The sequence below is a fragment of the Staurois parvus genome, unplaced genomic scaffold (genome assembly GCF_062004578.1).
Source record: "Staurois parvus isolate SC_StPar_1 unplaced genomic scaffold, SC_StPar_1.0 ptg000981l, whole genome shotgun sequence".
NCBI lineage: Eukaryota > Metazoa > Chordata > Amphibia > Anura > Ranidae > Staurois > Staurois parvus.
In genome coordinates, this window is record NW_028318777.1 from 1,434,802 (window position 1) to 1,450,980 (window position 16,179).

At 40.7% G+C, this 16,179-nt stretch overlaps 1 protein-coding gene across 1 annotated transcript in view; it reads left to right on the forward strand.

The window, feature by feature from the left end:
* The window catches only part of LOC149441467 (phosphatidylinositol 4-kinase type 2-beta-like), a 162,973-nt gene extending 149,654 nt beyond the window's left edge, over positions 1–13,319 (forward strand). The window contains 3 exon segments of the mRNA XM_089657323.1: positions 4,808–4,941; positions 5,046–5,105; positions 6,207–13,319. Coding sequence (XP_089513449.1) covers positions 4,808–4,941; positions 5,046–5,105; positions 6,207–6,380 — 368 coding nt within the window. The 3' untranslated portion in view covers positions 6,381–13,319.
* The last annotated feature ends 2,860 nt before the right edge of the window (positions 13,320–16,179 follow it).

Below are 16,179 nucleotides of genomic sequence, written 5' to 3' on the forward strand. Positions count from 1 at the left end.
CCCCTTGGGATTACGTGGAGTTTTGCATGAATTGGGCATAAAATGTGCTCTGAACGTCATCTAAGTCACAACAATAAAAGAACACAGTCTGCTGAACATAATACTACACAAACATTAGATGTTGCCATGGTTTAATTGCACATAACATGTAAACATTCACACTGCAGGGAGGAAAAAGTATGTGAACCTTTGGACTTAATAACTGGTTGACCCTCCTTTGGCAGCAATAACCTCAACCAAACGTTTCCTGTAGTTGCACATCAGACCTGCACAACGATCTGGAGTAATTTTTGACCACTCCTCTTCACAAAACTGTTTCAGTGTAGCAATATTCTTGGGATGTCTGGTGTGAATCGCTCTCTTAAGGTCATGCCACAGCATTTCAATCAGGTTGAGGTCAGGACTCTGACTGGGCCACTCCAGAAGGCGTATTCTGTGCTGTTGCAGCCATTGTTTTGTTGAATTACTTGTATGCTTTGGGTCATTGTGCTGTTGCATCTCCCATCCTCTGCGGAGCTTCAGTTGGCGGACAGATGGTGGTACGTTTTCCTGCAAAATGTCTTGATAAACTCTGGAATTCATTTTCCCATCAATGACAACAATCCGTCCAGGCCCTGAGGCAGCAAAGCAGCCCCAAACCATGATGCTCCCTCCGCCATGTTTTACAGTGGGGATGAGGTTTTGATGTTGGTGTGCTGTGCCTTTTTTTCTCCACACATAGTGTTGTGTGTTCTTCCCAAACAACTCAATCTTGGTTTCATCTGTCCACAGTATATTTTGCCAGTAGTGCTGTGGAACATCCAGGTGCTCTTTTGCAAACTTCAAACGTGCTGCAATCTTCTTTTTGGACAGCAATGGCTTCCTCCGTGGTGTCCTCCCATGTACTCCATTCTTGTTTAATGTTTTCCTTATTGTAGATGTGTCAACAAAAATGTTAGCATGTGCCAGAGATTTCTGTAGGTCTTTAGCTGACACTCTGGGATTCTTCTTTACCTCATGCAGCATTCTGCGCTGTGCTCTTGCAGTCATTTTTACAGGACGACCACGCCTAGGGAGAGTAGCAACAGTGCTAAACTTTCTCCATTTGTAGACAGTCTGTCTTACCGTGGACACATGAACATCAAGGCTTTTGGAGATACTTTTGTAACCGTTTCCAGCTTCATGCAAGTCAACAATTCTTGATCGTAGGTCTTCTGAGAGCTCTTTTCTGCGAGGCATGGTTCACATCAGACAGTGCTTCTTGAAACCAGTAAACCCAAAACAGGTGTGTGTTTTTTAAGGGCAGGACAGCTGTCAGCAACACATCCAATATCATCACACTGATTGGAGTCAAGGTTGGCTCACTCCTGGCTCCAATTAGCTCTAGGAGAAGTAATTAAGCTAGGGCGTCACATACTTTTTCCTCCCTGCACTGTGAATGTTTACATGTTATGTGCAATTAAACCATGGAAACATCTAATGTTTGTGTAGTATTATGTTCAGCAGACTGTGTTCTTCTATTGTTGTGACTTAGATGACGTTCAGAGCACATTTTATGCCCAATTCATGCAAAACTCCACGTAATCCCAAGGGGTTCACATACTTTTTCTTGCAACTGTATATGTTAAACGAATCATACAAACATAGGGAGCATAAAAATTTTTAATTGACTTCTGTAAGGTGCTCCACAGAGCATGACTATGGGCGTAGCCAAATTGTGGGCTGGTGCTGTGGTTTTACAAATAAAACTCTTAATGTTTTTTAACTTTTTATCCCTGTTGGGGTTGGGGAGGTTGGCTAAGGGATAAGTTAAGGTGTGTTGTCTTTTTAGCTAGCCCATGGTGCTTTGGGAATATTTTCTCATGTATTAATGTTTAATTGTATAGCACAAACATTATTTTTTTTTTTTTTTTATAAAACCCGGTGAGAAAGGTTTCATGAAGGTTTTTATGAGGTAGTGATGATGTAGCTGTAAGTATATTCCTATGCTTTCTGACAGCCTCCATACTAGAGCATCGTAAAACTTTAGGTATATGTAGCAATATATCCCTAGATGCTAATTCCTTTTTAAATGTGATATGTACTGAATGTAGAACCTGCTCCTTCCTTTGTAAGATGAAATATTTATTTACATTTTTTTTTTTAAATCTTGTTAAATAAGGTGGTGTTTCCTCCACAGACTATGATAGCAGAGTTTAGCAGATAGCAAAACTTTTATGTGTAATGCGCAAATTTTTCTACCCCCTTGTCCATACGTAACTACATATTTTTTTTGTATAACATTGGCAAGTATTGATAACATTTGTACCAGCTTCTCTGCTATACAAAAATACAAGAATTGGTTACCACCAATGCATTTTTAATGCTTTTTGTAGAAACCCACTACAGTCCATTTAACATTGTTTCCTATAGGACATGTGCAGAATACCACCAAAAGAAAGCTCTATTTGTGTGGAAAAAAAAGAGACATAAATTTAATTTAGGTACAGCGCTGCATGGCCCCTGCAATTACCGTTGAAATAGCACAGAGCCGAATAGCCAAAAATGGCCTGGTCAGGAAGGGGGTTAATCTTCCGGAGGGCAAGTGGTTAAAGCCCCATTTGTCCTGGAGAAAACCGTGGTATATAAAACTTTAGGGTAGACATCCAACATACCAACCTGCCAAGTAACTAAGGCATACTTCTATACGTATTTGGTATCCTTGTGTATGGGAGAGGTTGGTGGATGTAGTTTTTACCATGCCATCACTGTTTGTTTTCACCATTGTCTTTCTTATTTCTAACTAAAAAAAATAAAAGTAAAATCAAGTATATAATGTTCACATCTATGCTTATTTGAGCTGCTGCTTTTGTGAATGGGTCAGGGACTTTTATTAAATGCAAAAAGCAGCATTTTTTTCTACAATGGCATTCAGTGGAGAAGCTGCTGAAACACATACAGTTGCAAGAAAAAGTATGTGAACCCCTTGGGATTACGTGGAGTTTTGCATGAATTGGGCATAAAATGTGCTCTGAACGTCATCTGAGTCACAACAATAGAAGAACACAGTCTGCTGAACATAATACTACACAAACATTAGATGTTGCCATGGTTTAATTGCACATAACATGTAAACATTCACAGTGCAGGGAGGAAAAAGTATGTGAGGCCCTAGCTTAATGACTTCTCCCAGAACTAATTGGAGCCAGGAGTGAGCCAACCTTGACTCCAATCAGTGTGATGATATTGGATGTGTTGCTGACAGCTGTCCTGCCCTTAAAAAACACACACCTGTTTTGGGTTTACTGGTTTCAAGAAGCACTGTCTGATGTGAACCATGCCTCGCAGAAAAGAGCTCTCAGAAGACCTACGATCAAGAATTGTTGACTTGCATGAAGCTGGAAAGGGTTACAAAAGTATCTCCAAAAGCCTTGATGTTCATGTGTCCACGGTAAGACAGACTGTCTACAAATAGAGAAAGTTTAGCACTGTTGCTACTCTCCCTAGGCGTGGTCGTCCTGTAAAAATGACTGCAAGAGCACAGCGCAGAATGCTGCATGAGGTAAAGAAGAATCCCAGAGTGTCAGCTAAAGACCTACAGAAATCTCTGGCACATGCTAACATTTTTGTTGACACATCTACAATAAGGAAAACATTAAACAAGAATGGAGTACATGGGAGGACACCACGGAGGAAGCCATTGTTGTCCAAACAGAATATTGCAGCACGTTTGAAGTTTGCAAAAGAGCACCTGGATGTTCCACAGCACTACTGGCAAAATATACTGTGGACAGATGAAACCAAGATTGAGTTGTTTGGGAAGAATACACAACACTATGTGTGGAGAAAAAAAGGCACAGCACACCAACATCAAAACCTCATCCCCACTGTAAAACATGGCAGAGGGAGCATCATGGTTTGGGGCTGCTTTGCTGCCTCAGGGCCTAGACGGATTGTTGTCATTGATGGGAAAATAAATTCCAGAGTTTATCAAGACATTTTGCAGGAAAATGTATGACCATCTGTCCGCCAACTGAAGCTCTACAGAGGATGGGTGATGCAACAGGACAATGACCCAAAGCATACAAGTAATTCAACAAAACAATGGCTGGAACAGCACAGAATACGCCTTCTGGAGTGGCCCAGTCAGAGTCCTGACCTCAACCCGATTGAAATGCTGTGGCATGACCTTAAGAGACCGATTCACAACAGACATCCCAAGAATATTGCTACACTGAAATAGTTTTATGAAGAGGAGTGGTCCAAAATTACTCCAGAACGTTGTACAGGTCTGATCTGCAACTACAGGAAACGTTTGGTTGAGGTTATTGCTGCCAAAGGAGGGTCAACCAGTTATTAAGTCCAAAGGTTCACATACTTTTTCCTCCCTGCACTGTGAATGTTTACATGTTATGTGCAATTAAACCATGGCAACATCTAATGTTTGTGTAGTATTATGTTCAGCAGACTGTGTTCTATTGTTGTGACTTAGGTGACGTTCAGAGCACATTTTATGCCCAATTCATGCAAAACTCCATGTAATCCCAAGGGGTTCACATACTTTTTCTTGCAACTGTATAGTGAGTGTTTTTTTTCTACCCAACATAATAAGTTTCCACTTTAAGCAGAAAAAAAAAGCGGTAAAACCGCAAAGCACAGTGCAAAAAGTATTATAAAATGGATCAAAAGCAAAAAGCATGGGTGTGAACGAAGTCTAAAAGAAAAAGTGCACCCCATTTAATCACTGAGAATACATGATTATTCAAAGAGAACGTCTTTGCTTTGTGAGCAATTCGCCATATTTCTTTTTATTTCCTCCAGTAAATTTGGCATATTTTTTTTGTTCTAGATCCATTCCTCTGGGCCTGGCTTCCACAAGCTAAAGTTTCTTTTAGTCAGGAGACAAGAGACCTCATTCTTCCACGTATCTCTGATATGAACTTTGTGCAGGATCTTTGTGAAGATCTTTATGAGCTGTTTAAAGTAAAGTATACATGCATTTATATGTAGCGTTTCCTTATAGCAGAAGTATTGTATTCCTTTATATACATTTTTAGTGCAACTCTTAACTTATTTTTCTCCTGTAGACTGATAAGGGATTTGACAAGGCAACATTCGAAAAACAGATGTCTGTAATGAGAGGGCAGGTATGTATGTATGTATGCAAGCAGCGAGAATTGGTGTTTGTGAGGCCATTAAAGTAAATCTTTTAGAATGTGTGTAAGATAACAATTTTGGTGTCGTTCTAGTTTTTTGGGGTGTCTACAAGTACGTTTTGTTTACCAAGGGAAGACCCTGGGTCTATGCAGTACTCAATGGTGACGCAGTGGATCAGAGAAAAGAACCATTAGAGGGGCCACAGGCATCTGCGCTGATTCCTTCCTCTGACCCCCTATGTCACAACAACCTGTGGCAAAAGGCTGCTGGATAGGTGAGGTTTGACCTGCTGCCGTTTCAGTCCAGTGTCTGGGCCTTGGACTGAAAACTGCCAGGGAGGCTGGGCTTGGTGCCACTTTGAACAGTAGTCAAGGTCCAGTGTATAGCTTGAGTTACAGGATCCTTCCCAGGCATACAGTTATTGAAATATAAAGCAATTATGAAGCTTGCATGGGGGGTAGGTAAGCATATGAATGTCGTGCTACTTTGTAACATTAACCACTTATAAACCAAATGGAAGTGGTTCACCAATAATTGTGTATTTATACTTCTAAAAACTGCCCCACAAATGGTAAGCCAGCATTCATACTGGAGCAAAACGTATTCCTGGTGATCTTGTTTTTTTTTTTAATTTAATGGCATTTTTGCACATGTATCAAGCTTCATGAATTTTTTTTCCTGTGCTGGGCAAGGGGAGGAGGAGAGTACTTATATAGGTGGAGAGGAGTTCTTCAGGCATAAAAATACACGTATGGTGCGTTTACAGGCAGTCCCCTTGAAGTCTATGGGACCAGATGTTCCTCAATGTGCTCAGAAAAAAAAGCTTGTGTACTTTTTTTTGACCATAGAACGTAGTAGGGTGACTGGGTGTACAAATTTGAAAAAACACAATTCGAAAGAATGAATTCTGTATAGTAAAGCAAAGGGAAACAAGCAGAAAAATGCTAAAAGTGTGAACTCTAACGTACACCATGTAAAACAGGAAATGGCTACAGAAATATTATAAACAGCTCTTCTGGTAGCTGATGGATTGTCACGTTGTGTTTTTTCATGTGTTTTTAATTACATGTCTGTTGTGCTATTTCATTCAGATCTTAAATCTAACCCAAGCTTTAAAGGATGAGAAGAGTCCTATTCAATTGGTACAGATGCCAAAAGTCGTAGTGGAAAGAAGTCGGGATGGAAGTCAGGGCAGGATTGTTCACCTGAGTAATGCTTTTACACAGACCTTCCACTGCAGGAAGCCATTCTTCACTTCCTGGTAGCAAAACAAGAGGAGCTCATGTCTTCAGTCTTAAGCTGCTGTTTTGCACAATTACTGCAATAGCTGAAAACTACTGTCAGTCCCTAATGGTTGCCAAAGGATGTACAATTTTTGAATGTAATTCAGTTTACGGTTAATTGTAGGATTAAAATCAGGGTTTCAGGTAGCACTGTTTTTTGACTTGAACTGTATAATTCTTTTCAACATCAAGAAACCTCTATAGGGCAGGGTAAGAGGACATGTTGGCAGGGGTGAGTAAACTATGCCTTTCACAGGGTTTCATATATGCTGGAATTGTATGTCCTTGATTTACAAATTGCAGTTTTGATGTATACAAAACTGTAAAAAGAATATGTATATCACATTTAATGTATTTTTATTTTCTTTCACGTATGAAATGCAATTTCTGCATTTTCCAAAGTGCAGTGTGCACTCTAGATAGATAGGGGAATTAAATCTTTTCTTGGATATAAAATTATTCTGAATGTTTACTCTTTGGGATATGGGGACCACTTCCTTTTAGTTTTTGTCTGTCACAATTCAAATTGGTACCTGCATTTCATTTAAGGCCAAGAGTGCTTTGTAAAAACACTGTATAGCTACAATATATATACTACTTCATTCTAATTGCTCCATACCTGTAAGCCCATCTTGGTGCCCCTGGCATCATGGAAATGAGCATACTTGCAAGGCCTATGCTGTTATCCCTCTTTCACTTCAGGAGATGGAGAGCTCACTGTGTGAGATTCAGAAGAGATGGATTGCTCCTTCTAGTGATGTCTGTAGTGATGCCCAACACATGGCATTGTACGTTTTATGCCAAAGGTGAACTAACACTTTAAAGCTGGCCATACACTTATTGAAATTCGTCCAGTCCAGCAGGCAGCTGCTGAATTTCGATCAGTGCAGGATCTCCAAAATGAAAAATAAAGTGTATAGCCACCTTAAGATTTCTAGCTAAAAAGTTGCTTCAAACCTCATTAATGGCACAAACTGGTCAACAGTGAAGTGTAACTCCTATATTCAACCTGGGACCTGACTCCATGGTTGAATCTGTCTACTGCGAATAATCCCATCTGGAATTTTTTTTTTTTAACTCCTATCTAGTCAGTGTTTACAAAGTTTCTAAATCATGATGTAGTTTTTTTTTCTCTAATGTAGACCTTTTGATTGTAAACATTTTAGTGTTTTACCAATCAAAGCTGAACTTCAGGCAGATATATAAAAAGAAAAGCATGTAATCCATTGATTTGTATTCATTAAAGCAGATCTCCACTTTTACTGTCACTTTAGTTTGTTGGATCCAAGCAGGCCCAAACAGGCTGTTTTGTACACCATGCATTGTTCCTCTAAAGGTTGCTAGGGGTTCCGTGAACTGTGGCTGCTTGAACCCCCCCCCCCCCCTTCCCATTTGATGGTGCTTGCATAAGTTCAGGGGTCAGTATCACTTGGCAGGGCCATCTGCTTGAACCCATTTTATTTGTCTGTAAGGCCCACTGGCCACCAATGTATGAGGCATTTTTCACACTGACTCTCTATAAATTGATTTTTGAAAGGGTTTGCTGAGACCTGGAAATTATTTCATGGGTTTCTCTGGGGTTGAGAGAGGCTGTTCTACACCAACAGGTGCGCCCGCTGGGAATGCTGTACAAAATGTATGTAGCCTTAACTACATACAGTATACAGTATTGTGTTCATTGTAGGATGCAAACATCCCATTCCACACCTGCAACAAAATTGAGTTGAATTGAGTTCTCTGAATACAAAGCTTCCTTTGATTGGTTAAGGCAGGAGGCAGGCGGAAGATGTCACAATCTCTAACTCAGCCAGTTGGAGGAAGCTTTGTATTAATTTGGAGATTACAAAGCGGTCCATGAATGGCTTAACATTCAGCCTGACTCAGTTTGGTTCCAGGAGTGGGAATGGAACTTCCCATCCCGGTGACGGAACACAGCACTGTTATGTAGCCTAGGCTACCTACATAGAGTGTATACAGCCAGAGCATCTGTTGGTGTAGAAAATTGTTTGTTTGAGCCACCTTGGCCCAAATGAACTGCTTAGTGACAATAAATTTATTGGTGGACATCAGCTTTAATATTTCTAAGCTTAGTCACTAAAACAGACAATATTCACTTAAAGCTGTAATCTTGACAGCATTTATTTTGAAGTGAGTAAAACATGCAAGTTTTACCTTTTTTTTGCATTGATGAAAGGCTTTATGTGCTTCGGTGGCAGTGGCAGCCTTTTAAACTCATGCCATTTGGCTGCAGCTGGGAATGTGTATGTATGTTACAAGCAGACTACTGGCTTTCTTCTGAAAGCAACAAGTAAGTGCCCAATCACTTCCACAGACTCTGGTGCAGTGTGTAATTACATCACTTCCTAGTTCAGTATGTCAAATGACTTGGGAAAAAAAATCAACTTTTAAAAAAAATGCCTTTCCTCCATTCCCTCAGTTAAAATTAAACTGATAAGCTGTAAGAGCTTTTAAAGTATTTCCTATGGGCAATTTTGCATATTGAAGTTCATCGTCATTTCACTGGTTTCATAGTTTTAAGACTTAACATGTTGGGTATCTGTTTATTCAACGTGACCTTGACTTTTATATTTTAAAAAATAGTGATATAGTGCATTATTATTTGCACCTGAATTGATAGTCATGTGATATAAATAATTGGACCTCCCCATTTTTTAAATCCAGGGTTTTTGTTTTCAGAAAATGTTTGGGGTTCTCAACTAATTCTTCAGGCCTAAAACATGTATTTAAATGTATAAAAAAGGGCCCTGGCAGTGCAAGTGCAAACAGTGTGTGCCTAATCAACTTTGCTTACAGATTCAGGTTTTTTTTTTTTTCTATTAACTAAAGTTAGTACATGTATCTGAAGTTTTGTCATACTATCTTCCTGTGGACCCCTACATGCTATGGAAAGAGTGTGAGGGGTAGTAAGCCAGACAAGCATTGCACAGGGTTGTCAGTATAACACTGAGGACTTGTTAAGGGGAGGACCTGACCAGTGTACTATATTGCCTAGGCAGCAGGCTTGAGCTAGATCTCTTTCCAAGCAGAATAAAAGTGAGGTGTGCCCTGAATACAATTACAAATATTTTGGCAGGTAAGATAGTTGCCAATTTAGGTATTGCAACTGTGTGTATAGCTGTTTGCCTGAGGTTCAGCTTTCAAGAGAATCATAGATGGTGCCATTTCTTACTTGCTTAAAAAAGATATAGCTGCGGGCCGTTACCCCTCAGTCTTACTTAGCTGGTCACTGATCTGAAGCAAGCCCCTGACATCTGATTTGTGCATATTTGTTCAAAGTCAGAGACTTGCCAAGTAGGGAAGCAAGGATCAGTATGGCAGACATGGAAGCTGCACCTTCAAAAACAAGGTATTGACAACTCCTATATTTCATGGCGAGATTCTTTTAAACAAACTTTGCCTTATATTCAAACAAAAGCTTTATGTAAGTACTAGCAGAGATATGGGGAATTTCCATTAACGTGAAACTCCCTAGCTGATTTTGGACACCATCTCAGTCTATCTGCATCTAACTTTGTGATTTTTCCCAAGGGTAAGTTCATCTTTGTAAAATATAAATAAATGCATGGACATCTTTTTGCAGTTAAAAAAAAAGTATATTTAATTAATTTTTTTTAATAGGTGCCTGCAAAGCATTTCACCCATGAGCAGTAGATCACGGGTGTAATGCATGACTCCTGCAGACTGTCATGGTAAGCTGTCTGCTCTTACGGGCTGGCAGTAACATAACAGGAAGAAACATTGAACTACCCATTGTGCTTAACAGCGCCCTGGTAGTTCATTGAGAACTACGAGCCAACAGCCGCAAAGCATGTCAGTACTTGTAGTTCTCCCATTCACAAAACTCTATGAATGAAGGGTGTGGCTGTGTGAAATTGTGACCGCGAGTTTAGGGAGAAGATCCCTGTGTTGCTGTCACTAGACGCAGCGGGTCGGGGAGAGGTTGCAGCAGTGGGAACATGTTGCATGTTCCACCTGTTTTTAGGGTGGAACATGTTTGCAAAGGTGAACTTACCCTTTAAGCAGATTAAAGCAAGATTTAGGTTTGTTTTTAGGGAAGCTGGGAAGACCTATTAGAATGGGCATGTTTCCTACCAGTCTATCACAACAAGGCATTCAACAGTTTCACTTTAGTATTGGATTATGTAGCCTGCAGCCCTTTTTGGGTACTGGCTTAATTTGTGCACTCATTACGTTTTGCCAACATTCGCACTCAAGTACACAGGTGGCCAGCACATGGTTAGACCTCATTCCTCTGTTGAACAGGCAAGTTTCATGCTGATCCTACTGCCTCCATAATTGTTAATGGGGACCTTAATGTTAAGGTCTCATGTTTGCCCAACTCTCCTATATGACCTGCTTCCTGGCAGTGGTATTTTGGCAAGGGAAAAAACATCTCTTGACGCATCTAAATGTGTTTAGGTGTGGCAAGCGCTTGGGTATTTTATATACAGTTGTGTTCAAAACAATAGCAGTGTGTTGAAAAAAGTGAATAAAGCTCAAAATCCTTCTAATAGCTTTTATTTCCATACACACATTCTATTCCAAATCAAAACACGACGAAAAATATATCAAATTTGTATTGTTCCTCTAAACAAATTGAAGAAAAGTGAATATTGGACTGTTCAAAAAAATAGCAGTGTTTGTATTCTTCTTTACAAACTCAAACATTCACTATATAAACTGAAAAATGTTTGAAGATTTTGCTTTTCTTTGAATGACTTAATTAATATTTAGTTGTATAAGCACTGTTTCTGAGAACTGCTGTATATCTGTGTTGCATGGAGTCAACCAACTTCTGGCACCTGTGAACAGGTATTCCAGCCCAGGATGATTGGACTACATTCCACAGTTCTTCTCTATTTCTTGGTTTTGCCTCAGAAACTGCATTTTTGATGTCACTCCACAAGTTTTCTATTGGATTAAGATCTGGGAATTGGGCTGGCCACTCCATAGTCAATCTTGTTGGTCTGGAAGCAAGATGTTGCACATTTACTGGTGTGTTTGGGGTCGCTGTCTTGTTGGAACACCCATTTCAAGAGCATTTCCTCTTCAGCATAAGGCAGCATGACCTCTTCAAGTATTCTGATGTATTCAAACTGATCCATGATCCCTGGTATGCGATAAATAAGCCCAACATTGTAGTATGAGAAACATCCCCATATCATGATGCTTGCGCAACCATGCTTCACTGTCTTCACAGTGTACTGTGGCTTGAATTCAGTGTTTGGGGGTCGTCTGACAAACTGTCTCCGGCCACTAGACCCAAAAAGAACAATTTTACTTTCATCAGTCCACAAAATGTTGCGCCATTTCTCTTTAGGCCAGTCAATGTGCTCTTTGGCAAATTGTAAACTCTTCAGCACGTCTTTTTTTCAACAGTGGGACTTTGCGAGGGCTTCTTCCAGATAGCTTGGCTTCACATAGGCGTCTTCTAATTAGTACAATTGTAACAGTACTCACAGGTAACTTTAGACCTTCTTTGATCTTCCTGGAGCTGATTGTTGGCTGAGTCCTTGCCATTTTGGCTATTCTTCTATCCATTCGAATGGTAGTTTTTCTCTTTCTTCCACATCTTTCAGGTTTTGGTTGCTGTTTTAAAGCATTTGTGATCATTTTAGCTGAGCAGCCTATCATTTTCTGCACTTCTTTATATGTTTTCCCCTCTCCAATCAACTTTTTAATCAAGGTACACTGTTCTTTTGAACAATGTCTGGAACGACCCATTTTCCTCAGAATTTTAGAGAGAAATGCACTGTAACCAGCATGTACAACATTTGCTGCCTTCCTTCCTTAAATAAGAGCAATAATTGCCACCTGTTTTTCAAAGAATGAATGACCTCACTAATAGAACTCCACACTGCTATTATTTTGAACATGCCCCTTTCAATTAGTGATTCAATTACACAGAATCAGCAGCATGCATGTCATGACTGTTGGGTCTGTTGGATTTCTATTACTCTACTACACCCACCTGCTAGTAAATTATTTGCCATGTAGAAATATAATTTCTACCAAAAACAGTGATGTCTACTATTTTGAACACAACTGTATATATAATTTTTTTTTTTTAAATTGTGACCATTGAAATAAATGACCTCAAGGACATGATACGCCTATTATTAATGTGTATTTGGACATGTCAAGTGTTTTTCAGAGTTTTTTTTTGACAAAACGCTGCTGCTCCTAGATGCACTAGCAGTGGGTTTTTTTTTTCTTCTGCCTGTAAACACCCATGCCTGTATGGACAAGATGAACATGGAGGGGTGTTTAGAGGCAGTAAAAAAAAACCCCACAACAAAACACCAGCCACACCTAAAAACATGGTTTTTAATGCTTTGTGTGCATGAGGCCTTTGTCTGGGTCCATTATAAGGTAAGCATCTATACCATTTCTGTATTTATAGCTTTAGCCTGCCATGGATAACAAGTGGAACTGGAGTGTTATCATTTCTCAGGAAGACTGCTGTGTGTAGGACTTCCCCTTGTCACTGTAGGGAACAGGTCATTATGCTTGGAGTTCACTTTTAAAGGCAGCAGATTCAGTGGAATTGGCTGCTAAACACACAAAAAAAATGGTGCTAGCACCTCTTTTAGTAAGCACAGCAGCCCACAATGCATAATAGTGTGTTGTGGTACCACTCACAATGAATGGCACCACAGCGCACAATTGTGTATAATGTGCCTTGCTGCAACACAATAGTGTGAATCCAGCCTAAAGGGCCTGCACTGTGCATTTTTATACATAAATTTTAAATTATGACAATGGCCTGCTACTTTTACACATTTAATGAAGTATTTTAATGAATGATCTATATGGAAATATGGTTTTGTAAACTGATTTGTCCTTTCTAGCAAAGGGTTTACAATCTTCTGTAATAAATAAAATGTTAAAGAAAAAAAAGGTTTCTATTTTTATTTCCATATATTTGTGGAGGCAAGAATAAATAATTACCCAGACCTCCTGCCTTGGAACTATTCTGGCTACTTTAGGAGAGAGCAGGTCCATTGGAATTTGTAAGCTTCAATATACAATGCCCAGCATTCAAGGATATGACATATGTTGCTTCTGCCTACTATCTTTCCATGCATCTTGCACACTGGTCAAAATGCTAAAGAGTTTTTCCAGCCCCCTTACCAGTTTCACCCTTGCTCTCGGGAAAAAGTCCTTAATTCCTGAAAGGAGTACATTAAGGGCTGGGAGTGCTCTTAACTCTGTTTTCCTGGACCTGCCTCTTTTTTTTTTTTTTTTCTTCTATCATAGCCAGTCTTATTCTTATCAGTACTAGGCAAATAGTGCTACTCCCCAGACTCCTTAAACCACCTCCCACCAGCCATATAGTGTAATGACAGGCGCAAGGCCGTTCTCCCGTTCTGGGAAGACGTCATATGACATCGTCCCATTCTAACCAGGCATATGCGGTTCTGGGAGCGCGCGGCGATCGGTGGTGCACTGTGTCCCTCAGACACAGCGGATCAACGGAAAGAGCCGAAGATGTCGGCTCGGTCATGTGATCAGCGGTGTCCGATCACAGCTTATCGCATGTAAATAGGGAAATGCCGGTTATCAGCATTTCTCTCCTCACAAGCTGTCACGCTGACAGCTCGAGAGGAGAGCTGGGCCGGTAATCGGCATCCCTCAGAGGGGACATGTGCACTGTTCATCAGGGCACTGATGATCTGTATAGCCCCAGCTGTCAGTGCCTACTAGTGCACATCAATGCCACATATCAGTGCCCATCTGAGCAGCCTTTCAGTGCCAGTCAGTGCTGCCTGTCAATGCCCATCAGTGCCACCTACCAGTGCCTCCTCATCAGTGCAGCCTAACAGTGCCCATCACTGCAGCCTCATTAGCGCACATCAGTGAAGGAGAAAAATCACTTATTTACAAAATTTTATAACAAAAACAAAGAAACTTTTTTTTTGTTTTCCAAAATTTTCAGTGGTTTTTGGTTTAAGAAAAAATTCAAAACCCAGAGGTGATTAAATACCATCAAAATAAAGCTCTATCTGTCACCAAATTTTTTAAAAAAAATTTCATATGGGTACAGTGTTGCATGACCTCGCAATTGTCATTCAAAGTGTGACAGCGCTGAAAGCTGGAAATTGGTCTGGGCAGGAAGGGGGTATTAGTGCCCTGTAGGCTAGTGGTTTTAAGAAAAAAAAAAACAGCCTCACCTCACCAACAGATTAAGCTCTTCAGACTCACTCTGAGACATAAGTGGGGAAAAAAAAAAAATGAAACACTTGCTGACCAGTAGCATAGTAACATACACAATATTAACAAAAGTATTAGGACGCCTGTCTTTACACGCACATATACTTTAATGGCATCCCAGTCTTGGTCCGTAAGGTTCAATATTGACTTGGCCCACCCTTTGCAGCTTTAACAGCTTCAAATCTTCTGGGAAGGCTGTCCACAAAGTTTAGGAGTGTGTCTGTGGGAATGTTTGACCATTCCAGAAGCGCATGAGTGAGGTCAGGCACTGATGACGGATGAGAAGGCGTGGCTTGCAATCCCTGCTCTAATTCATCCCAAAGGTGTTCTGTCGTGTTGAAATCAGGAATCTGTGCATGCCAGTCCAGTTCCTCCACCCCAAACTCACACATCCATGTCTTTATGGATCTTGCTTTGTGCACTGGTGTGGAGTCAAGTTGGAACAGGAAGGGGCCATCCCCAAACTGTTCCCACACAGCTGGGAGCATGAAATTGTCCAAAATGTCTTGGTATGCTGACGCCTTAAGAGTTCCCTTCACTAGAACTAAGGGGACCAACCCTTGAAAAACAAGCCCACACCATAATCCCCCCTCAACCAAACTTTACATTTGGGACAGTGTAGTCAGGCAAGTACCATTCTACTGGCAATCGCCAAACCCAGACATGTCCATCGGACTGCCAGACAGAGAAGCGCGGTTTGTCACAGAGAACACGTCTCCACTGCTCTTGTTTCCAGTGGCGGTGTGCTTTACACCACTGCATCCAACGCTTTTCATTGCACTTGGTGGGCTTGGATGCACCTGTTTGGCCATGGAAACCCATCCCATGAAGCTCTCTATGCATTGTTGTGGTAACCTGAAGGCCACACAAAGTTTGGAGGTCTTTACCTATTGACTCTGCATACAGTTGGTGACTTCTGCTCACTGTGCGTTTCAGGATGTGCTCACCCCATTCTGTCATTGTACATGTCTTACCACTTGGTGGCTGAGTTTCTGTTGTTCCCCGTTGCTTGCACTTTGTTACAAAACCACTAACAGTTGACCATGGAATGTTAAGTAGCACAGGTGGCAACCTATCATGGTACCGCACTTGAATTCACTTGGCTCCTGAGAGTGACCCATTCTTTCACAAATATTTGCAGAAGCAGTCTGCATGGCTAGGTGCTTTATTTTATACATGTGTGGCCAAGGAGGTGATTGGAACACCTGAATCCAATGATTTGGAGAGGTGTCCCAATACTTTTGGCAATATAGTGTACCTGTACTTTGCTGTACTCGTGCATGATCCTGTGACTGCAGTGTCCACTGGTACCCAGCCGCTGTATCATGTGATTACTATGAACAATCGTAGCAATCACTTGTAAACAAAACTGTTGTGAATGGCAACCATTCATGACAGCTTGCTTACTATTGTAAGCATAATATAGTACAAGGCCATTCACAGCGGCCTTGTATAATGGGATAGCTGAAGTCAATCACAGTAGTAAGAAAGCTACCATGAATGAAAGCCATTCATGACAGTTAAAATGATTGCCTAGAACAGTGAT